This window comes from Alligator mississippiensis, chromosome 1 (genome assembly GCF_030867095.1).
Source record: "Alligator mississippiensis isolate rAllMis1 chromosome 1, rAllMis1, whole genome shotgun sequence".
NCBI classification, from domain to species: domain Eukaryota; kingdom Metazoa; phylum Chordata; order Crocodylia; family Alligatoridae; genus Alligator; species Alligator mississippiensis.
Window position 1 is genome coordinate 357993097 of NC_081824.1, and position 25057 is coordinate 358018153.

At 38.9% G+C, this 25057-nt stretch overlaps 1 protein-coding gene across 1 annotated transcript in view; it reads left to right on the forward strand.

The window, feature by feature from the left end:
• EFNB2 (ephrin B2) overlaps positions 1–25057 on the forward strand; it is a 48554-nt gene that overhangs the window by 5942 nt on the left and 17555 nt on the right. The window contains exon 2 of the mRNA XM_006265874.4: positions 18305–18588. Within this exon, the coding sequence (XP_006265936.1) occupies positions 18305–18588 (284 nt within the window). The remainder of the gene's footprint in view (positions 1–18304; positions 18589–25057) is intronic.

Sequence of the window (25057 nt, forward strand, 5' to 3'; positions counted from 1 at the left end):
TGCATAGGTTTACTTATGAGCTCACCCTTTCTATGGTGTTGAGAAGACATAAATAGGAGTGCTCAACTGTTTAAAATATTTTGATTAAAATATGCAGGTCAATAGAAGTATAAACTTCTAGTCAAGACTTGGTTCTTTGATTGATTTTCTTTTTTGGGGGGGGGGGTGGAGGAGGTGGGTATAGTATATGAAAGGCAAAGGAAGGGAGGATGGCAAATGGACAGTGTTAGAACAGCTTGGAAAAACTCCTGGGGCTTCATTGTCTTTCTAAAGCCAGAGAATACAAAGACATACGCAATTCAGCCCTTCTCCCATGATGGAAAATGTAAACCGTTGACACGGCTCCCATGTTTAACTTGTTTAATTCTCATTTTAAATTCCGTACTATACCAGCCGTGTGAACTCTGAAGATTTCTTTAGTAATCCATTTTGTAGTTCCAAATCAAAAACAAAGTGAAAAGGTCTGACACAATTTGCTTTTATTTTTAGGCAAATCAACCCTGGTCATAGTTAATAAGGGGATTACAACCCAGACTAGGTCTTTACAGATGTAATGTAAATCAAGGACAGAGTATAAAGAAACTGATCCCCTTTGATTGAAGTATGGTAAAAAGGCATAGAGAAACTAGCAGCAGTAATCTGATTGTATGGCAATAAAACCACCATTTTCTGTCTTTCAGATAAAAAATAATGTGGTAAATCCATGCAGTTCATAAGATGTAAAGGCAGATAAAGGGTGATGCCATGGCAACATATAGATTAGCTTGATGTTAGAAATGACACGTCTCTGAAAGGGGTGTTAGAAACTAAGGGCCTTGCTCCAGGCTATAAGGTATTATGTGAGAACTGCACAAAACTTGGAGGCCAGGATTAGAAAGTATGAAAGGCCTACTTGTGGCTTGGGATGGTTAAAGCAGTAAAGAAAAGCTGCTCAGTTCTTGCTCATTGGTGGTGTATAATATGGTAAAGGTAGATTTCATTTACTGCTTTTTATTGAGATTTGGACTGATTAAAACTTCAGATCACTGCAGTTGTTAGGATGTGGAAGATTTTCCTTTTTAACTCCTGCCCTAGCAGCAGAAGCCATTCTGTAGGATTAGCTGCACTTTGAGTTTGTTTCCTTAATCTATTTGGGGTTCAGGCAGGGACACGCTGACAAGGAACAGAGAACAGAGGGGATAGGTAGGACTGGGTTATCTGAAAAGAAAACAGAGACCTTTTGATTCCAGCCATCTTTCAGACTGTGGTCTCAATCTCACACTCCATGGGAGAAGCAAAGATAAACATTCTGCATTGTCCTTCTCCCTTAGCCAGATGATTCTTCTACAATTTTTGTTTCCCACTCTCAAAAAAAATATAAAAGAAAAAATCCAGCTTTAATTCAGATTAGTTTCTAAAGCTGCTGATAACCAAGTTGATATGGTAATTAGTCCAGGTGGTATTTATTCCTGAAAGGCAGTTTGAAATCCAGCGTTGAATGAGATAGGACCCCTCTTGATTTAAAAGACGTCTCAGTCACCTTACACTGGGCCAAGTTTAGCTGTTGGCCTAACCCCTTGCCCGCAAAGGAGTTAGGCCAGATGAGAATCTGCTCCTTTGTTTTGTCACTAAGTGTGCTCTAAACTTGCCTCCTAAACTGATGCTGCTACATGGATCCTCCATTGCCTCTTCTAATCAGCCTTGTAAATAGCTAAGACTTATTTTGGGGTCTCTTTTTTTTTTTTTTTTTTTTTTTTTTTTGCGGTGCTCCTATAATGTTGAAAAAGAAAACAAAAAAGATCTTGGAACAGCCTCTTATGTTGCATGTTGAGCTTCAAAGGGCGGGTGCGATTCAAACAGGAAATATTTGCTTTATTGCCGCTTCACTATTTCCTTAGGAAGAAGCACCTTGCATTTGTCAGGGAGAGTCTAGACACTGAAAAAACACTGAAGCTTACATTAACTCTGTCTCTATTTGAAGGTGGCCTTGGCTCAATTTGATAAACTGGAACTCAATACTGTTTGCTGGCACCGGCTTGGTTAATTTAAAGGTTTCTGCAAGTTCTCCATGGTATAGGGAGTGCTGAGTAAGATGCTAATTACATGCTCACACTTGCAGTTTTTACCTTCACTGACAGAACACTGGAAAGTTTTTATAAATTTCTGACACAAAACTCAATTCCAAAACCAAAATTAACAGGCTGTTCTAGTTGATACCCTTTACAAGAGAGAAATGTGGACTTGAGCAGATTGGTTTAATACATGGGGTCTGAAGCATTCAGACAGACGCTTGCCTCCATTCTAGTTTACCCTTCAGAAATTTGTATCAAAAGACCCATTTGGTTTGCTGAAATTCTGCAAAGCACAGGGGTACCCTCTGCTAATTTACAGGCTGGTCACATCCAAGCACCTTGCATTCTGCATTTGACAATGATTGCTAATGGGCCATTCAACTAAAGTATTTGCTTGTTAACAGGGAACAGAGCATGATAAATGTCCAGCAAGCTTGCGGCCTCCTTCAGCTTTTCAGATGCAGACTGGTGCATATTTATGGCAGGCAAATGACAAAAGAAGAAGCTGAATTACTCTGGCCTTATGCTTTCTGTTAGAACAAGGGTTAAAGTAATTAAAGAAATAATGCAAAAACCGATGTCCTTTGTTTGCTAACCATTATCGAACATTTAGCTTTCGAACTTACCTGTCATGTCACATTTCAGAAATGTACTAGATAAGGCTATGTACATTTGGCAAAGCGTAGAAAAGAATAGGTAATCTTTTATATCATCTTTTTCAACGCAGGGGATGTCAGGTATGCCTATTTGTGTTGTTCCTGTTCAGCACCATCCGCAAGTCCTGCTCTCTTGAAATACTTTTCACTTGCATACTTAAAACACAGGATTTTGCAGGTGGCAGTTGTATTCTCTGACTTTAAAGAGAATAGCTGCTAAAACTCCTGAGCAAGAAAACAAGCATATCGCACTCAGTACATTTGTCTAAACCAAAGTATGAGAACAAAATGGCAGTAAGAGTGGTTTGTTTTCTTTTGCCAGAGCATGTACAAGTACGTTTTAATTTAAAGGGGAAAAAAAAAAGTTTAAGTTTCTGTGCATGTGTGCACGCAATGAGTTATCAACATCACTTTGAATACATGATAGTATATTGCAGTAACACAACCTTAAGTATAGTAAGTCTGTCTCTGAAGGTCCTGCTTCAACTCCCACTGAGGTCAATGACAAAACTTCAGTTAGTCGGGCAAGATATGGCCCCGAGTTGTTTCCCCATGTTTACCTCTAGGTATATCTAAGGTTGTCAGGCTTGATAAGAAAGCTTTGGGTTAAGATTAAAAAAAAAAAGGGTACTCTTTTAAATTTTAAACTCTTTGAAGCCATAGTTTGGTTTATAGTTAAATGACCCAGTTGTCATAAGTGGTAAGTTTTCAGCAATCTAAATATGGATTTAGAAAAGACTATAGGCTCTCACTTTTGAGCATCTTATCCTTGCCCCTTTATGCTTACGTTCTTAAGAATGCTCTGCTTGCATTGAAATCAGTGAAAAGACTCTCGGTGAAAAGACTATGGCGGGGATTAATTGGGCTGAAGGTTTAAAGTTGTTTTCTCTGCATCAAAAGTACCATTTTAAATTTTCTAGTAATGCTGAGAACATATTCTTTAATACATGTATTTAATGCAAGAACATCTGCAACTTTTTTTTTTTCTTGGTAGCTCTATTTTGTGTATAGAACTTTGCTCTGTATATGTGTGTGGGGGGGGGGGGGAAGAATACAGAAGTACAGAACTTATGTCTATTTTTGGCAATCCTGACCAACCAACAGCCAGCGTTTCCTTGTGGTATCAACATGATAATTATAATGCAGCTGATTTTAAACTTTGATGTAATAGTCTAGGCTTTTTTCTGGTTTAGAACACTACTCTGTAGCCAAGAATGGCTGATAAACACAATCTTTTAGTAGGTGAATCATTCCTGAAGCATGACATGCATCTGTCTGTATAGATTTTTTTTTTTTCCTAAATCTATAGAATTTGTTTTTAAAAAAAAAAATGGTTTGTGCTTGTTTTAACACTACTTTGTTTAGTAGTTCTGGACCTGTGTACATGGTAAAGAACAAGTAATATGGATATACTGGTAAATTAAAACAATTAATTCTCTGACCTTTGGTTTGCAGAAAATTCCTTTTTAGCTTACATTTGACTCTATAAATTACTACTTATTGTTTTATTGTCTCTGTTAAAATAGTGTGTTACTCCGTGATTAGTTACCCTTTACAAAAAGCCATGGTGATAAGATTAACAACGCACATTATCTGAGTTAAGGGTAGGTGTGTCCTAAGCTAATGAGAAAGTATGTGGATTTTTTTTCCTTCCAAGTCTAGGCACAATTGAATGCCATTTTATTTTGGATTTGGGAGCTCTGCCAGATTCTAGTCTGTCAGAGCTGAGAAAACTCAAATCAAGTCCAGGCCTATTTCTACAGCAAACTGGAATTCTGGCTCCTTGCCTGTGGATTCATTCAGTAAGGCCCATCTGGCTTTTGATGTTCTGCAAGTTTGAAGCAGTTTGTTTAAGGAACCTATGCACTGAACACTGGTGAATCCATACGTGGCTGCAGTTCTGACTCTTCAAGTGGTAGGACGTTTTGCATTTCCATTTTCACTGGTGCTTGCCATCTGCTTACCTACTGCCTGAGCAGCAGTTGCTTTCTATACCTGACTGGATAAAAGTGCAAATTTAGAGTTAGGAACATCTTGACTCCTTTTGGGGCTTTGCAGTCCCATTGCATTCACTGACCGCTCTTCAATTGCTTTCTTCATGTTTAATTAATTTCAGTTTAGTTCAGGAGCAGTCTAGTTTAATCACTGTGCAACACTTAACCTTTCGGGGGTTTTTTCAAGGTAACTCCAGACTATAGGTTAGCTGAGCAGGGAAAATCATGTTGGCAGGCAAGATTACTAGGCAGCATAATAACTGTTACAAAGGACAAGAGCTTGGTTGGGAATTTCTGTCCCAATTGAGAAGTGTTATTGTTTACCAAAGCACTTAAGCACATGCTGAACCAGAAGGGTAGAATCCTATTTTACTTTACATGCCCAAGTCTCATTTTCTCATCTGTGAAACTGCAAATTTTGCCCATTATGCATAGTTCGTGATTCTACTCTGCACGCAGTGTGGATTTGTAAGTGTACACATAGATAGGAGGGCTATACACTGGATTGGCAGTTGCATGGCTCTATATGGGTGTTTGTGCTCCAGGAGTGGGGGGGTTGGGGGGGGGGGAGGAGGAGTGCACTTTAATTAGCAGCTCTTAGAAAGTTTATAGGTTTGAAGTGTCAATTATATCAACATCTCTGCACTGAAAAATGGCAGTGGGGGGTGCTTTTAACTAAAGCTTGTGGAATGAGCTTTAGTTTAAGCACTCGCACCACCATTTTTCAGTGTGGGGACGCTGATGCACGTCATGATGGAGTCTACTGGAGCATGGTAGTTACCACACTCCATCAGACTCTATTAGTGGAGTCCTCTCCAAAGCGCTGTAATTGCAGTGTTGGAGCAGCCTTGCTACACATGCATAGGTGCCTTATGTGTACATCTGAATAAATATCCCATATCCACAGGCTGGACATTATCCAGCTTCTCTGTTGAAACAGATTGACTGCACCTTGCATTTAATATTAACTAGATAAAATGCATGGAGAGCAGTAAGGAAGTTTGTCACATTGATAGCAAGTGTCCAGGGTCCCCTCTGGTCCAGAATATCTCCACATATCTTTTGGATGTCTAGGAGGATGGCTTCAAGAAGAGCACTGGAGTAGGCAGGGAATAAGGTCCATCCAGCCTGTGCCCTGGCTGCTAGAGCACCCCAGTGAGAAGCTCAAAAAATGAAAGTTGACATTCACACCCAGGGCATAACCTGGAAGTTCTGCTTCTTGGGCAAGTGCTCTAACCATATTCTGAAAACACTGAAGGGCCTTGTCTAGGCTTTAACACCTGCTAGTCATGGACTTTTACTGGCTGCAACTTAATGATTAAGGCACCTGCAACCAGCCTGGCCAGCCTAACTGATCAATAGCTGTATATGCTCATATACCCAGACTGCACATGGAATAGGATTGTAAACTATAAGTATTAAAAACCAAGGGTTATGCAGTTGGATAACTGCCATTTTGGCCTGTAAAGTGCAATGGAATTCCATCCCTAAGTGGTTGAGTAAAAGTAGATTCAAGTGTGTGCTTTTTTGAGTTGAAGCTAGAATTAGTTTTTTAATATTAAGAACAGAAATGCACATTTATTCCAAGGGTGTTTTTTTTATCTTAATGCCTTTACATGATAAATGAGCCTGAATCAAAATCTGTCATTATCTACATTTGGGGGGGGGGGTGTGGTGGGGGGCGGGGGAGTAATCAGTGAGGCAAAAGTCCCTAATGCAGGGAGTGTTGGCTCCCTAATGCAAACAACGATAAACCAAAGAGATTGCGTCGGTTTTGCTGCTCTGGTAAGTCAGCTGTTGCAAACTATTGTATGTTTTTGCCTCCAGTTAGGCTGGCTGCCACTTATGCTGAATCATGGACATTTGCAAGCAAGCCTATACGCTATTAGATCTGACAGAACCCCTGTTGACATTCTGGTTCATGACTCGAACCCAGATCTATAATGGGTTAAGTAGGAAGAGCTAAAGCTGAATATCCAAAACTTGGGAAGAAGTTAGATTTACATTTGGATTTCAGGTGTCTGTTTGTATTTGTGTGTGTGCTTCAGGCCAGTATCAGGAGATGGGGTAGGGAGGGTGTGGGGAGGTTATTGTGCAATTTTTGGAACTTTATGCATGTGAAGAGAAGAACACATTTGGATGGAAATACGAAAGCTAAAAGAAATTTGTGGCTGGGCTTTGTGAAAATACTCAGAAAAATTCTATATGGTAGGATGGCAAATCTTAGCCTAGAGAGACCCGATTTAGGTATTTGTTCCAACTTTAGGGTCTCATTACTTAGGCCAGTGGTTCTCATTTTCAGGGGCACTACATCCCTGCACCACTTTTTTTTTTTTAATGCAGTACCACCCAGGGTTGAGAACCACAGCTGGTGCTGCTTTGGCATTCCTCTATGCTTCACAGCTGGGTTCTGGTGACTCCAGACTAAATTGCCCTGCACAGCCCAGGACAGGCTGTGACATATGCTTACGGTCCTCCTGTTTTGGGGAACTCTTTAATTGGCCTAAAGCGGGCAGGAGTGGCCTTGTACTGTGTAGCCTTTCCTGATTTGTCCCTTTGTATGGTTCTCCCAGAAACAGAAGCATGGGTAGAATTGTCCTGTACGTGCATGCCAGGGTGGTGCCAGACTGGGAAGGGCTACAGCTGAGCCAGTTCCTGCTTGCTTTTGTTTGGTCACAGCCCTAATGCAGCATATGAAGGGCAGTTTTACCTGTCTGCTGCCACTGCAATATCCCTGAGGAGGGCTCACAGCACCCCACTGACTCAAGTAAGCATCATGGAAAAAAATATTTTCAAAACATTTGCAGAACAGCTGAACAATTCCCTTTGAACTTATTCACCAAGATAGTCGCTGATTATTAATGTCTATTCAAATAATGAAGCAGTCCCCACCCACTTTTATAGACTCCTGATTTTTAAATAGTGCTGGAACAAGATGGTACAGGTGAAAATACAGTATGTAGTTAAGAAAAAGGAGATGTACAACTTTAGTTTGTCTCTTTGCATTGTTGTTGACAAAAGATTTGTTTCTGTACTTCACTGTTCTATAGGAACAGCGGAGTATAGAACAGAAAAGCACAGCAATGGAACAATCTGTTTTCATTGTCTCTACTAGCCGTAGTTTGTGATTTACAGTGCCCTTTAAAAGCCAGTGCTTTGGCAGATGCCAGCTGGTTGCTGTGAGCAGAGACTTCAGTGACTCTTGTAAGGAAGGCGCATGGTTTGGTTTGACTTTCCTTTCCATACAGACTGAAGCCCTGCATCTTTTCAAGAAAATGCTGTTTCTCATTTTCAGGCCACAGGATCCGTGGAGCATCAGGCTTGTGTTGCACAGAATTCAGGGCACAGATTTAAGAGGGCGAAAAACAAATAAATATCTGATTATCTTTTCTGCATCAACAGAGCACTATTTTAATGTTCACAGTAGCATATTTTGAACAACAGTTCTGTAATTAAGTCAACGTCAGGCTCTTCCTGTACTCTGTGGCTAGCAAATGAGAGAAAGCACCAGCATTCATATCAAAGGGAGTCAGTTTTCATTACTGTAATAGTTCAGTTGTGCAGTGCTGTAGGCAGTGAAATTTAATATTATTGTGACTTGTATAGTAATTTGTAGGATGACAGAGGGAAATGGATTAAGTTTAAATATAAGTGTACACAACAGCACATGGACTTTGTCAAGTGGAAACCAAGGTTATTGGGGTAGGGAGAGCCCTCTCTGGCCCTGTCATCTTGAATTAGTATTTTGTAAATAACTGGCCTCTAGTCTGTAGACATTACTTTTAGTAGAGAGATATACACGCATAAGCACAGACACACAAGTGCTGTAATGGCTGTAGCTACATTGTGGAGTTGCAGAATGGGTTTATACTTAAAGGTTTCTAGGGCTAGGCTTGGTGTGCTCACCTTTCCTGAAAAATGTAAAGGCCTTTCAGTTCCAGAAGTTCTGGTTTTAAAAACTACTCATCATTTTTTATTCAGGGATTGCTTGCCCCCCCCCCTCCCCCCCCCCCCCCCTCGGTCATTCTTCTTTTTCATGACTATACCAGGTCCAAGTTGCAGATCATCTTTGCTTTAGGAAAAATGTGAAAGGGCCACCTGCAAATACCCCCCAAATGCCCATATGCATGCAGCTTAAAGCAGACAATGTCAATGCAACCTACCGATTACCGATCTGTTCCTTGGTAGTTTGAAGGCAAGGAAGGCTCAATGCCTTGCTTGTTTACATTTTAGATAATTGCAAGTTGCTCCAAAAGCAGTGTCTGTTCGCCTAAGCCTATGTAAATATAGTGCCCTATTGTTGTACTCCAGTATTTCACAGCATTTCGTGTGTGTTCATGCCTGTTCTAATGTTAAAGTGCAAAAGGGGGCAGTAAAGTGCTATTCAAAAAAATGCTGATTTTTAAGGGTATTTTTTCATGGTAGAGGTTGCATTTCTCTATGGGCTTATGATCTCCTGTATTTAAAATAACAGTCTTATGAATATTTTCTGCACCTAGAGAAAAATAATGTAGCAGAAATTTAACATTAAGTATTGTGGGAGTGAATGCCTGGCTTATGTAGCTCGGTGCTCTGTCCTTTAACCCATGCATGAAGCAGTCTGCCCATTTGGAATAATTGAGGCAGAAATCTTTTCTCGAGTGTATTTGGGACATAACTACATTAAGCACTTCTGAAAGGAGACTAACTTTGCCCATAATATCTAGCTCTCATTTTGTGAATTGCCAGTAGTGCATTTTTATAAAAACAAAACACAAAGAACTTGGAGGCCAGGGATTCCTGGTTGAAGTACGAAAGTGTGTAGTGGTGTCATGGGTCAAGAGTTGGGCTCTCATCCAGAGCTGCATGCATCATTTATCAAGAGGTAACTAGAAAGAGCAACTAATTACAATGTACCTACTGAGTGTTTTCCCTTTCAGAAATTCCACAGAATAACCCATTTATGCAGACAGGCTTCAGCTTTCCTCTGCAAGCACTCGCGTAAAGTGGGGGAGCATGGCTTGTGGGTCTTTATATATACATATATACACACACATCACTTGTTCTATTCCATTTTAGTATAAGTGTGCACCATATGGAATAGAACAAAGTGGTGTGCATGTGTCGGAGAGAAACAAAGTAAACAGTGATTTCTAGAAGAATTTTTGAAGGCTAAGTACAGTTGTTAGCATTCATATTTCTGAAGTTTGCCAAACTGATAAGCTAATACAACTTTAAAATAGAATATTTGTCACATACTCATAACAGTTTTCAGTCAGGAGACCAAACCTGCAGCACATTAACTTCTCTTTTGTGGTAACCAGAATTGATTCAGCAAATGGATCAGAATTCTCTAGTGCTTTATGTACTTATGGCAGTGCAGTAATTGCTTTCTGCACAATAATACAAAATGTTAATTGCTATTAATAGTACTTTATGTGGAGGTCATGTATAAAAGCTGACTATAAACTCTTCAGTTTTGAAAAAAACCTTCATGTCAGGAGAGGATTGGATCCTCCACACTTTCACAATTTCAGGCTGTACTACCTGGGAAGTAAATATTCTAAGCAACGCTTTCCAATCTGGTGCAAAAAAAGCCAGACCTTGCTCCCAGTTCTGGTGTGAAAAAAGCCAGGTACACATTTGCTGTGGGAGTGGGTTGTTGTTGTTGGTTTGTTTTTCCTTTTGTTGTTTTTTTTTTTTTTTTTTTTTTTTTTTAAGGAGGGAAAAACACACTTCTTCCATATCATTGCTTATTTTGTACCAGTTGCTGACCCCAGGTGTATGTCTAATAGAAAAGGGTAAAGCATGCCCTTCTCTAAATTTAAGTGGCTTAGGTGTTTTGCTTGTTTGTTTTTTCCCTTGGGCAGTTCATCAGACAAGTTACATTTTGCTTTTTAAGCAGGAATGTAATATAAATGACATTCACCCCATGTTTAAAGGCTTTGGAAAAAAGATGTACTTAAAAAAAAAAAAAAAAATCCTTCTGGAAATACTGCATCACAGGGTTAAGGGGAGAGCAGAGCTTCTAAAGCATGTCTGTTAAAAAGGTGAATTGTGAATAGGAGAGTATGAGAGATGCTGGGGCTGCCTGAGTGGAAAAGAATCCACTGAGTACTCGGTTACAGGCTCCAGTTGCTAAAATCCCCTGCCTAGGAAGCACAGAGGATCAATGGCCATTGTTTCAGTCTGTAGTAGCTGTAAAGGGGCTGGGCTACACTACTTTTCTAGTATTATGGATTGTTTCCCTTCAAGATCTTTAATCTGAAGTCATTGCCTTAAAAGAACCAGATTTTTTTTAACATGGTTAAACCATCTAATTTCCTAAAATTTTCAGGAAGGTGAATTCAGTGCCAGAGTATACCCAGTTCATGAGCATTTTGCTCATCAAGGAGCACATGATATTTGCAACCTCTCTGATCTTGCAGTGTAAAACTGCTTTCTGTATGTGACCCCAAAGGTGCTGGCCTGCCTAGGACCTCTTTTCCAACACACTGCACACATTTCCATCTGAATGAAAAAGAGGTACTCAAGAAGTGAGGAAGGGGTGAGCAGGCACTGCACAGTCCAGTGCAGTATACAGAATAGGTACTATTTTTGGGAATAGGAGTTTGTGTTGAATGCCGCATTTGAATAGTTTGTAATATAAGAATCTATAAGGAGCGTCTGGACCTAAAAGTTGTTGGTTGGGTTTTTTTTTACTTTAATAAATGTGGAATGTAAAAGCCCTACCTTTAGGAGTGTGCACTGCAGTATCTTAGTTTTTGGTTTTTAATTGATTTTTGGCATAACTATGATGATGTTGTCTTTAGGGCTCCGATCTGGAAACCCCAGCTGCAGCAATCTTAGTTCACACGAAGAGTCCCATTAAAATAAGTGAGATTTCTTGAATGAGGGGGAAAACATCCTTATACTAGTGAGGGTTTGGTAGATCCCTCAGAGTTGGGTTGGTGAGGTGGTGATTTTCAAAAACAGGCTTTTAAAATTTTGGTGTCAGACCTTGCTAGTAGTTGCATTACATTGACAAGAAAGAGTATTACTATAAAGCTAGCTTCCAGATCATGTTTTAAATCCATTTTAGTAAAATGAAATGGAATGCATTCCTTGATTTTTTTTTTTTTTCTTCCCCCCCCTCCCAAAATTATAATTCTATTAAGCCAATTCAGTCATCACATACTTTTGATATTAAATCCAGTCAGAAGTAATTTGTATTTTAGGATTAGTTAAGAAATAGTGACTGTTCTGTTTTTAGCTGGAGTCCATGTGAGTTCTGAGATGGGAATTTTCATGAAAAAGTAAAGGTAAAAATTAGTTGCTGAGGCTGATGGGTCTGACTCTGATCTCTGTGGCAAAAATCTCAGTAACTTAAACAGGGGTGTGGCTAGACCCATAACTACTTCTTCTGAAAATGCATAGATCAAACTTCTAAGAAGACATACAGTACATCCCTGATGACAATCTTTGGTTTGAAAGGGACTAAGTATGTGATGTAAATCTTACATTGCTGTACAGAATTGAAAATTGCTTCTGTAGAACCTGGACCTACTCATTTGAGGGTTGATTTTTACACTATACTGAGGGTCATACTGACTGAGTTGGGCCATTGGTGCTTGATCTCAAATTCATTAAAGCCAAATTTTTTTCCACTGACTTCCTTGGACTTTGGATCAGAACTCTGGAACTTTTACACTGCTTAAATATTTTCTCCTACAGATAAAAGGATATGTAAAATATTATATCTTTTTTCTGCAAAAGCAAGATGGTGAATATATTATTTAATGGCCCTTGCTGTTAGTAGGGACAAGTGATTCTTTTGTCTGCTGGAATTTGTACTTTTACAAGTAAAATGGCCACATCTAACAGACTTTGCTATTAGTATTTATGACATTACCTTAATGAAACTTCTCAATGAGTAGCTTTTTAGTCAGATTGGTAGTTAAACTTCATAAAATTAAGTAGCTAGGAGTCTTTAACAGAAGATTTCATATTGCATTCTTAAGAAACATCTTGATTGTTCACATTTTTAGGGTTATTTTTATCACATTAATTTCAGACTAAATGTCTACACCAATCAGTTCAGGTATGGTATTGGAACACAGAAATTTGGCATTGTTTCCTCAGTTACATATTTTCAAGGGTCTGGCAAGTACTAGCATGCTTTCTATAACTGCATTTGTTTAAACATTAGTGGGACATCATGAAGGCTAAGAGTATGTACAGTTTCCCAGGTTGGTAAAAAAACAGCAGTACGCATTTTTGGCATCGGGATTAATTAATACAGTCCCTCTAGTCAAGGGAGACGAATTCATATTTTACAACTTCAGAGTGAGGCTACTGAGTGAAGATTTGTTTTAGATTCTCAATGAAAAATTCATCTTAAAGATATACTTCTGCATATTAAGTCTTACTAGGATCAGAAGCAGGGCATGTTTGTCATCTTATACTTATGGAAACAGTCCTATATAATTCAACAGAGGTGAATTCAGTAGATTTCCATGTGAAAAAATGAAATGAGTCTGAATGGGAATTCTCTTGCATCAAACTTTAAATTCTATAGGACTTTAACTGGTAGGGAGTATTAATGCCATGCTTTTTAGAAACCTGTTGGGGTTTAAAGTGGATACATGAAGTCTAGTGTAGATAATTGCTGTAACAGCAATAGGAGTGGGGAATGGACTTATTTTCATTCTAGTTCTTTTATTCCCCTTTCTCTCTGTCCCCCTCCCTTATGACTATAATAAAATAACGGGGGGGGGGGGGGGGTTTGAGAATGTGACACCATTTTCCCAAAGAAACTAACAAATAGCAATGGAGCTGGTTTTAGGTCAAGTTGAATGACTTGTTTTAACAATGCATGGCATTAGGGTCTGAAGGCTTTTGAACAGATACTTGGTCACCAATGGAATGGCACTGTTGACATGAATATGCCTTCTGAGAGAGTATATTACTTTGAATGTACAATTTTTTACTTGTATGTTTTCTATTCTCTTTCCCAGGGTACTTATCCGGATTGTTATTTTGGAGTAGATTCTTTACCAAACTGCTTCCTTGCTGGTATATAGGAGATGTACACCAGTCCTTTCCCCTAAAGATTAATCTAAAATGGGGGAACCCTAGTCAGAGCTTCTGGTACAAGGGATGTTGCCAAGAGGGTGTTTCAGGCAATCATTGGAAAGATCTGTTGGGACACCAGGCAGCTACTGGCTATGACTAGGCACAGACATTGAAAAAGCCTGAGGCAGAATCAAAGTTATGCAGAGAAAGGCTCCTTTGTCCCTTGGTCCTTTCCATGCCTGCACACCTACGTTTGTATTCTCAGAAAATATTCTCTGTTCCCATAGACTTTAATCAAAGCTGGATCTATCCTCTATTTTGTATATGCATGTGTGAGAAGTACAGAATATTTGTTTGTACTGTTGTACTTCCCTGATAGATTAACAGAAGTAGCCTGTGCTTGAATTCACCAGCAGTAACAACTCTGCAGTGAAAGTTGGCAGCTGGAAGACAGCATTTTATGACTCTAGGATCTGTATTAATCCTCTAAGCCTCCTAGTGTGCACCTCTGCTCTAGAATTTGCCCCAAATGAATCGGACGTAATTAATGTATCCTTGCTGTGAGGCTCCAGACTATAATCTTTAGTGTAACATATGCCATTGGCACTACTGATTTGGCATCATTCATGGGATTCAGGAGACTTTCTGATCCTCCCTATTAGTTACACTTTTGTGTGAAATAAGGTTTTTCATTAGTGGAAGGCACCTTCTAATGCACACCTTTCAAAGCACTTCCAGGAAACTTGGATGGGTTTTGTATGTGTGAATGTCTTAACACTGCAGCTAGCTAGCTACTACCTTAATTGGCCTCCAACACTGAATGTTATTGTTAGAACCGGAGCATGAGTACATCTTTTTTGGCTTTATATTCAAAGATGCAGTCCTACACACACTGGACCAGGGCTGAATTTAACGTAGTATGCATAAATCTTGACAGTAGTAGTTACAGAAGTAAAAATATTGCTGGCTAAAATCGGCTAACGTATAGCAAGACTGAATATAGTCCACTTTTTTTTTTATAGGTTCAGGCCAAGTTTTTAACAAGTTGTTATGCTCTAAATTCTACTTGGGGTAAAATGTCTGAGTCTTCAAAAGTGGTGAGTACCTAAGTGGGAGTCTTTGGGTACCTGATATTTTTGAAACTCAGATGATTTACTTTGGAGGCTAAATGAATGCACCCAGAGTCTAGGTTTACACTTGTGTTTTGCAACCTTAACCTAACTCTTAATATTACTGAGTAATAACTGCTCTTAGCTATGGGTTACTGTAAGTTTCTGTGGTGGAACTGAAATGCATGAGGTGAAGCTCTTAATCTTTTACTGTCTCCACCCATACATATAATTTACTGTCTCAAGGAAAACAAGGAAACAGCATGACAAATTTTCCTTATAAAAAGGTTACAGTCAAAGCCACAAACTGTGGGGAAAGATTTCAACACGGGCAGGCTCTCAATGCAATAGTTTAACTTTCAGTCCCTTTCTTTTTCTTTTCTTTTATTCTTTTTTATGTCATCAATGTTAAGGGCTAAAAGCACAAAAATTGGAGTGGAATCAAAATTGTCAGGTTTAAACTTTAGATTATGGGGAATGGATTGCCTCTGCTGTAGCATCTAACCTGTGCATCCAGTTAGAGCTCTTTTAACTTGCATTTAAGCTTTTACATGTTAATTCTGGGCTGTTATTTAACCCTTCTTTCCTGTGCCTACTCCAGGGGTGCTCAACCTCCGCCCTATGGTGCCATTAGTATTCAGCCCCCGGATCAAGAAGTTTTGCAGCAGGAGAACGGTGGCAGTAAATACCCTCCTCTGCTGCCAAATCCCTCGCAGCAGGTTGAGGCCAAGTGATGCTTCTTCCCCCTGCCACTGGCTGAATGAGACTGGTCCATGGCCCCTCTCCCCTGTGGGGCTGGGCCATGCCCCCTCCTTTCCCCTCCGTGGGTCCAGGTTGGAGCCTTGATGCCCCTTGCTCCCCTCTGTGCAGCCAGATGAGTCCCTGCTGCAACTATCCCATGCTAGATTGGGACCCAGCCCACAGACACCCTGGGCACTGCCCATCCAGCCTGCTGGCTGAAAAGGTTGAGCATTGTGGGTCTATTGCATTCTGTTCTACTCTAAACTATTTATTTCTGTAATAAGAATGTTTCCCATCTTGTAGCTATTTCTAAATGGAAATTACCCTGTTGTATTGACCGTGGGCTCTGTTCTGCCTGTCGTTTGCACTCACCAGTCCTGTTGGCTCTACTTCTCCCCCACTGCATGAGAAATTTAGGATAGTCTTCAAGAAGCCTTTGGTTTTATATTTCAGAGGTGTAAATCATAGTATAATGATAAATAAGTGGGCCTGCTTCTAAGCTACTAAATGTTACATCTGTGCCCAGGCTACATGCCAACTCAAACTGGTTTCTTAAGGGGGCCCAGTCCTGCAAACCTGTCTGTGTATTAAGAATTCCCATTAATTGCAGTGGAACTCGGGACTGGAAGCAGGCCTCTGTCCTGGTACACAAGCAGGAGGGAAAATTAATTTTCACCCCCTGCCAAAAGAGTTTAGCCAGCCTCTATGGTAGGAAAGTACCAATACCACCTCTATCACTACTACTTCCCTTTCCTATGCAGAGGTTAGCCACTCTCTCTTAGTGTGCCTACAGATGCTGGCTACTCCAGAGGCAAGGAGGAAGTAGGGCAGTTTTGCTGTCAAGGAGTCCATGAAGCCCCTCCCCTTCTCCTCTTCTCCCCCCCCCCCCCAAAAAAAGTGTTGTACCAGCTGTTTGGGTCTTTTTTTTTCCCTTCATGCCTTCAAACTTGGGGAGGCAGTGCAGCTCCACAATGTCCTTTATTGCATGGCTTGCCTAGGCAGAATGACTAGGCTCAGCTTTTGTAATGCTGAAATTTAAACTGCACAAGAGAGGAGCACAGTGAATTATACATCAACATGCACTTTTCTTGCCATAACACTGCATTGTTTTTTTCCTAAATCTGTAATTACATTTCTTTGTCCTGCTACATGCTGCTTCACAACAAATATAAATCTTACACAGGCTCTGTGAGGGAATATAATCCCGCTTATTAGGTACAAATCCATAAACTCACGTTGTGTAGGACCAGGCAATTGCAAATTACAGGTTTGAAATTTGGGGCGTCGCTACTTTTTAGTTAGTAAGTTCTGATCCAATAATATGGCTGGCTAGCTAGCTGGTGGCTGCCTTTAAGTAAAAGGATGGGGTATTCTAGGTTTACAGCTTTGTTCTCTGTCTTTAATATTTTAATGAGCCTGCAGGATGACTGCCTACGAATGAGCTGGATTTTCTAAGTGTTGTTTAATGTTAGGACTTGGATGTTCATTAGGAAGCCATTGTTTCAGGTTTTCAGAGCAATTCTCCATTAAGAAATATCTTTCTGCAGTAGGGCTGGCAGGCAGGAGAAAGAGGAAAGGGAGGCTTTTAGCTGTAGGCAATAGAGGATATTGTATCAGTAGCTCCAGTTCTAAAGGCCTGCTTCTAGGCATTAATTGGAGCAAATACATCTTAAGAAAAAAGATTAGCAAAGAAGTGCTCCAGCTTTTGTCCTTGCAAGAATAGGACTCTTCGTTTGATGGCTGAATCAATATTACAACTAATTATTTTCTAGTTTTCCTTTATTGGTTTCTAAAAACCTTTCTGTTGTTGCATTTTTGATTGATGAGGGACTAATTATAATAAGTGATTTGAAAGGTTCTGGATGAAACTTGTCTGTTAGTTAATGCCAATAGAAAATGTCTAATGGCAGGACAAAAAAGTGTGCTAGTACTGTTGTGGTTCCCTGAAATGTGTACAAGTGTTTCATCAGTACTGACAGAAGTGCCTGTTAAAGAAAACGGTGGAGCTTTGACTTGCAATACAAAAATAAACTTCTTGTTAAGTTATGAAAAACCATGTTGACAGGGTGGTGCTGAGGTGGGAGAAGTCATTATAGTAAAGCTAATTGCTTTACTGTATTTCAGGGGTGGGGTGCAATGTTAGCAGTAGAATATGAGCTCTTTGGTAGAATAACTGCCTTTTTTTGTTCTTGGTTTGTACAGCAACTGATGCGGTAGATTCCTGGTCCATTGCCAAAGCTTCCTAGGGACTACCTTAATTCAAACACTAATAATTAATATGTTAATAAATCCAAAGACTAAAGTATCCTCTGCCTTACATTGGTGCACAGGATGTGAAAGAAATCTTACTCCTAAACGCAAGTTTAGGGACATTTAAACAGAGTAGAGAAGCAAGATCTTGACCCTTTCTATTTGCACTGGCAGTTGATGTTGCCTAACTGTATGAGGAAGCTCTGGGAAATGAGACAGTGCCTTCATGAATCCCTGAACGTGGATACTGCTTATAAAAACCCAGTTAGAGCCAATCTGGCTCTAATTTTCCAAAATCAAAATAAATACCCTGTTGCTTTCAAATTGTCAGGCATAGGCAAAGACAGTTTACTCACTATTATTTTGCTTTGGATAATGTATTGTTCCTTTCTGCCCACTGCAGTTGCCATTTTTCTGAATCTGTGTTTATCTATTGTCTCATGTTTCCCCTTTTCTCCTGGTTCTTTTAGATTCCTTCCTGGACAAGGACTGGTACTATATCCACAGATAGGAGACAAACTGGATATTATATGCCCAAAGCTGGACTCTAAAACTGTTGGCCAGTATGAGTATTATAAGGTCTACATGGTTGATAAAGACCAAGCAGATAGCTGCACTATTAAAAAGGACAACACTCCTCTACTCAACTGTGCCAAGCCAGATCAAGATGTTAAATTTACCATCAAGTTTCAGGAGTTCAGCCCTAATCTGTGGGGCCTGGAATTTCAGAGAAAGAAAGATTATTACATCATATGTAAGTGAAAAACAACATTTGTTTATTTTTTCTTCTTGTGTATGTGTGATCTATACCCATAAGAAGTCAAATGAGTTTGTATTTCTTTTGCATTTCTGTTTAAAATATTTTCTTGCTTGTTTTCATCATGTGTGACATCTGTAGGGTCTCCTGTCTCTTCCTCAGGCTTGTATAGAACCAATATAGATTGTACAGTTATGCTTGAAAGGGGCTTCTCCCACCTGCTTTGTATATCCATTAAGGCCAGGTTGTGATACCCTTGCTCATGCTGAAGAGAATTTCAGAACATGAGAAATTCCACTGAGGTCAGTGGAGCTGCTTGTCAATTTATATACTTCTAATTGAGTAAAGCTATTTGTATCTGGCCCCAGACAAATCTTAATAAAGATTGACCTATATCCTTAGCTGATATAAAATCAGATAGCTCAACTGACTTCCAGTATACACTAGCTGAGTATTTGGCCCTGTAATATTTAGGCTAGAATATCTCAGTCAATCAAAGCCTTGAATACATTCCATTCCATCTTTGGAAGAATTAAGCAGGAGTGTAGGAGTTCGTGTTATATGTTTCCTGCAGCTAATGCATCTTGCTTCCTTCTATCTTGTTTTAGGTTTCTTTTTTAAAAATGGGATCCCTGAGAAGTCTTGGAAAAATGGGATCCCTGAGAAGTCTTGGGTTTTTTGGGGGGGAGGGGGGTTTGTGGATTTTTACTGCTCTTCATATTTATTAATCTAAAATAAGTAAAAATCATTTAAACATACAAAAGCAAGAAAATTGAGAGTTAAGTTGAGGATGTTAACATGGAAGTAATTATATGAAATCGACTTGCCATTTACATAAATATATGGACTCTGTTGTAATATATACAATATGTGCTAAGATCACCCAAACATGTAACAATTCAGTGTAATATATCTGTATCACAAAAAGGATTAAATGGCAAATATAGGTGACTTTGAAACTGCTGTCTAAAATATTAGCTAGATAATATCTTCCACCATGGAGTCAGTGTAGGTATAACCCTACTCCTGTCATACTTAACCTAGGCAAAACTTTCCCTGAAAGCCAGTGAGTTTCATCTCAGTAAATTACAGAATCCGGCACTGATACAGTTGCCAGTAATCCTAATGAAAATGCTTAAATGAAAAATGCCTGTGCGCTCAAATAGCCAAATCTAAAATTGAAATATTGCAGTTATTTAATGCTGCTTTGACAAAAAGCCACAGCAGATCACCTGTAGTAGAATAAATGGCACCATTGTTATGACCTTGAGAATTATGGGCACAAATGGAACTTCCCAACAGACTGTCAGTTCTATCATGAGTCATTTTCCCCAGAAAATTATTGGGAAGGACTCATTTTTGTTGTTTTTGTATAATTAAAATAATTATAAGCAATGGGACTTAATAGATGCTGCATTTCCTGGAGGATTATTGCATTCTTTGGGTAGCAGAACCTGCTCAGCCTTTAGACTTGTACCTTAGGAGTCACTGTAGACCTGGAATATTGTCTTACTGCCTCTGTGTCTGCCATGAGTACTGCTTACTGTGGTATTGACAAAAGACCAAGTTGGTATTATGCTGGCTGTGCCCTTAAGCACTGTAAGCTTGATTATTTTTTTCAGATGTGCCGAACACACCCAGCTGAAGCAGTGGGACCTGGCAAGTTCCATAGTTTGGAAAATTAAGAATCCTGCCTTCTTCCTCAGTGATTCAAAAGAAAGGCAGTGAGCCTGACCTTGTCTCTCACTGATACCAGGTTTATGTCAGTGCAACTCTACATAAAACTATAGCTGTAGCTGCTCCTGACTTATACTGCTGTAGGTACAGATTCAGGTGGAACTTAGAAGAACAAAAGTAGGATCTGTCTTGAAATCCTGCTGAACTGACTTCTGTTCTACAGTTTTGTTTTGTTTTTTGTTTCCTACTTGGAGGGGTTGTATTACAGGGCCAAGAACTCAAGAGCCAGTTGTAATAATGGCAAATTATAATATTGCCAATCCCAACCCCCCACAAAATGGTAGCTCAGGATGAGCAGTATCTGGTACTAGAAGCCAGTGACTCGCCCACAACTCCATCCCAGTCTGGGATAAGGCATCAGTAGAGGAAACTCACTTCAAGAAGAGTCTAGGGACATTTTGGACAACAAGAGTTGCCAGATCCAGACAGAATTTGGCAATTCCTGTCTAGAAAGCATATAATGTATAGAGTCCTAAAGGGAGAAATTTCTAGTAATAAAGGCATTTGCTGTCACTTTGGTAAATAATGTAATGCATGTTGCACATGCATACAAATCAGTGCATGAATTATTCACATGAAATCCAGATCCCTAGTCCTGCAGTTTAACAGGGCTATCTATATACCTAAAGGCAGCACTGGATCTTCTGCTGCATTAAATACAAAAATGTTTTGCTGACACTTTCCTTTTCTTCTTTTATAACATGAGCATGACAGCAAGTTCCCATGTGAGAGATTCTGGTTTGGAAGCATTTTAGGGTGGTGTATGCAGGGTCATATGCCATTATCTTTGGAGAAGTTTACTGAGAACAGTGGCTGTTGAGAGTTCACAATGGCTTGGTAGAGTTCAAATCTAGGTATTATGTCAGGCTGCTAACATTGGAGAGGCTGAAGGACATAGTAGAAAGTATATAATACCTTTGCACTAGATGTGGCAAAATTTTGTGTTCACAAAACTAAAAGGATTCTTAAAAAGGCCTTGAATACCTCTTTTGACATTCAGTTGTTCACTGGACTAACTGCAATCTAACACATCTGTGTCAGGCTAGAGGTAGAGTAAGATACTAATCAGTGTAAGAGCACTAGCATCTAGTCCAAATAGTGAATGGTGCCAGTGCTGGTATTCAGAAAAAGGACAGTGCATGGTATTGTGCATGCTGCGTAAGAGGCTGTCCTTGCTTTTGCCCATTTTATTCTCATCAGTTCTTGGTTTCTTGGAAATTAATGGAACAGTTTTCCTGTAGCTACCTGATTTTCGTTGAGCAGAGTTGGATATGGTCAAATGGAATCTGAGATGTTCATGTTACACTCTTATATGCAGCCATTTAGCCAGCAAGCCATAATTCCCTAAAGAAACTTTTAATTGAATTCACAGACTGAGTCATTTGCTTCTATGTAAATGTCAATGGGAAGGACAAAGTTAAGCAGTAAATTGTAAATTTGAGGCCATGCAGTTGGCACTAAATAATCTGAACGTGAATTTTCTTGTGAAGTGTGGATTTGTTGGGGCATCTTCTGGATGTCCCCAAATCGCAGAAAATCTCCTTGAAATTGGGTCACTTGCAAGCCACAAGGTCTTCATGCAGTAGTACTTCTATCAGGATCATCCTTTCCCGAGCAGGGCAAACTTATTAATATGGAGCAAAAGAGCATAATACGATAAGCCATTATATTGGAGGAAGTCTTTAAAAGGATCAAGAGAGACTCGGTGACCTCAGCAGAGCTAGGATTTCATTCGGTAGCCTTTCTCCAACTCTGACATCTTCCCCTTCAGCCATATTCACTACCCTCAACAAAACTGCAAAGCACCAGTACTGAGCTTGTGGAGAAAATGTTCTCTATAGGGGAAGAAGGGAAGTGTCTTTTTCTCCCTCCCTTCTCCCCTTACTCCAAATCACTTCTCTTTTGGACAAAATTCTCATTCCTCTCATCTCTTCTGTTGCATAACGTAAAGAGAGAGAGATGCTCTACAGCCTAAAAGAATCTGAATATAAAGGTATAATACAGGGATCCCGGTTTTCTGATAAACCTCCCCCACCAATTTTCTGATTTAAAAAAAAAAAAAAAAAAAAAGTATAGCTATGTCTTTATAGCGCTGTTTCATTTTAATCACGGAAAAACATGGATTTGGGTTTTTTTAATTGGAAAATTGGAGTGTTGTTGGGTTTTTGTTTGTTTGGTTTTTTTTTATCGGAGAAAACCAGGATCCCTGATGATGATAGCCATGTTGCATATAACTAATGCATCTTAAAAGCTGGGAAGATAAATTGTTTTCCTCCATTGAAAATGCTTGAGACCTGGGGAATGGTTGCAAAATGACCCCATGAAAGTTTCCACTGAATCCCTTGGTCTGTCTGCGACCTCATTAGCTCAGCTTACTGTTAGATGATCATTTGCTTTGACATGGGCAAAATGGAATATGCAAGCTTTCCTTAAATGTTTTTTGTCAATTTTTTTTTCAAGTGACCTACTTATATAATTGGCCACTGGCTTAAATTTAAAAAATATCTTTAATCTCTAGTTGATCTAAAAGGTTGGACAGGCTAGTGGTGCTAGCACTAAACGATATAATATAGTGGCTTTTAAGATCTAAATAATCGTTTTGAATCTTTAGCATTAAGTGGATTAAAAAAAATCATAAAGCTTTTATGTTACCAGCTTGTAATTTGGTTACAATTAAAAAGCAATAACTGTCTTGGACAGAACACATTAAAATACAATACAGATTGTGCCATGAAATGTGGCCCACTTGGAAGGAGTAAATCTTTTAGTTATGGCCCAGTAGATTTGCATGAATTTTATTTTAGTATTCTTAAAAAAAAAAACCCTTATTTTATCAAACTTTAGCTAATCAAATAGGCTAAACATTCACCTCTTACAGTGTCATTCTCTGGAACATACCAACCAATTTGCACAAGTGTTTTGAATTCTCCAAAGGAGCAGTAAAATATTTTTGGTTTAATTTTTTAACTGGCCTAAAGCTGCAAAAAAGCTTGTATCAGACATTCATTTCATTCCTATTTCACAAAGGCATTATTCATAGTTGTTAAAAATCATACGTTTGCAGCAATTTAATATAATTTGCATTTGTCCAGTAGTCAGCCTTGTGTTTTAAAAGCTAGCTTGACATGGACCATACACGAGGTACAGTTCCTCTCTCCCTTCCTCTGCCTCCTCTTTCTCAGAAACTTATGGGTAGATAAAGTACCTTTAACTCTTCTTAGTGTAAAATGATATGTAAATGTCAGTCTTTGACTTAGTGGAAAGTTTTTTAGGGAATACATCAGCAATACCACTTGACTCTTGCTCAATTAAATATAAATATAACTCATACAAATAATATTATTGGAGGAGAAAAAAAATCGGCGTCTGCACAGCTTCAAATTCCTACCAGTCTAAGACCTGCAGGATTAATGGAGTCATGGTCCATTGGGATTTTTGTCCCAGACCACACAGGGCTTGTAAGAGAATAAGGCTATTTTAGATTGTTGTTCTTTGTTCATATTTAGTGCCATTACCTAGGCAATACTGACAGTTTATCTCATTTAAAGCTAGACAGAGGGACTGCAGCAGGAAATCTGTAAGTACCACTTCTCTATTCCCAAGGGCAGCAAATGAAAGAACAAGATTGCTCTGATTGTTAACAGGATAGGAGCTGGTGAGCACAAAAAAAAAAAGACTAAAACATTAAATTCAAGATGGATATGGAAGCAGACAGGAAATGAAGAATGATTACAGAGAATGGAAAAAGGAATTATTTAGGAATTACTTAGAATGAAATGGGTTTTAATATTTCTTTGGAAATCATTTAATATTTTCAGCCACTATTTACTGCAGTTTTTTAGATCACTTAAATGATTTAATAATATTGCAAATGCACATGAGCAAGGGCAAACAATTTTCTTCCCATAAACTTTTTTATATATTTATCTCGCATATTAACATTGAGAGAGACTTGAAACATTTAAAAAAAAAAAAAAAAAAAAAAGACCAAGCAACTATAGCCCTGATCGTACAAAGAATTGTGTTTTTACATACATGAGAAGTCCTATTGACTTCAGCAGGACTACTCAAACGCATATGGGGTTCAAGCGTATGCACCATAAGTCTTTGCAGGATCAGAGCTTTGCAGCTGTTTTTCTTGCTGCAGGGTATAACTTTTTAAAATCAATGAGATTTGAGTTCTAAGGCAGGAGAGTAAGTTTAAGGCAGAGCATATATAAACTGAAAGCTAGAACCATATATTAACATACCAGAAACACATTTACACTTGTATATAATGCAAGTACATTGGTGAATATTTATCTGACAAGATGGGATAAGCATTTTTTTATATAATAAAAAGAACGGCATAATACTATGTTTATAGATACTATGCAAGTTTAATTCAACAAGAGCCCTGAGAATTGCATAAGTATTTCTAAAGGCTATTATTAGTATTAGGTTTCAGGTGCTTTATTTGTCTCTTGTCCTGGAATCTTTCTACCTTCAGATCCAAAATGTTTTTTCCAGAATGTAGTTTCCCTGGTTAGTGTTAACTGTTTTATTTATAGTCATAGAATTGCACAAATAAAGTTGAAGGACTGAAAAACTTGGTTAAAATTTGGTGAATTTTTGCAAACTACTCTTCTTGATTTTTAATTAACATTTGGATGCAGAGTTTGATCTCTGCTATGAACTGTATCCCTGATAAGTGCCTTTTTCAGTCCAAATGAATCAGTTTAATTTTTTT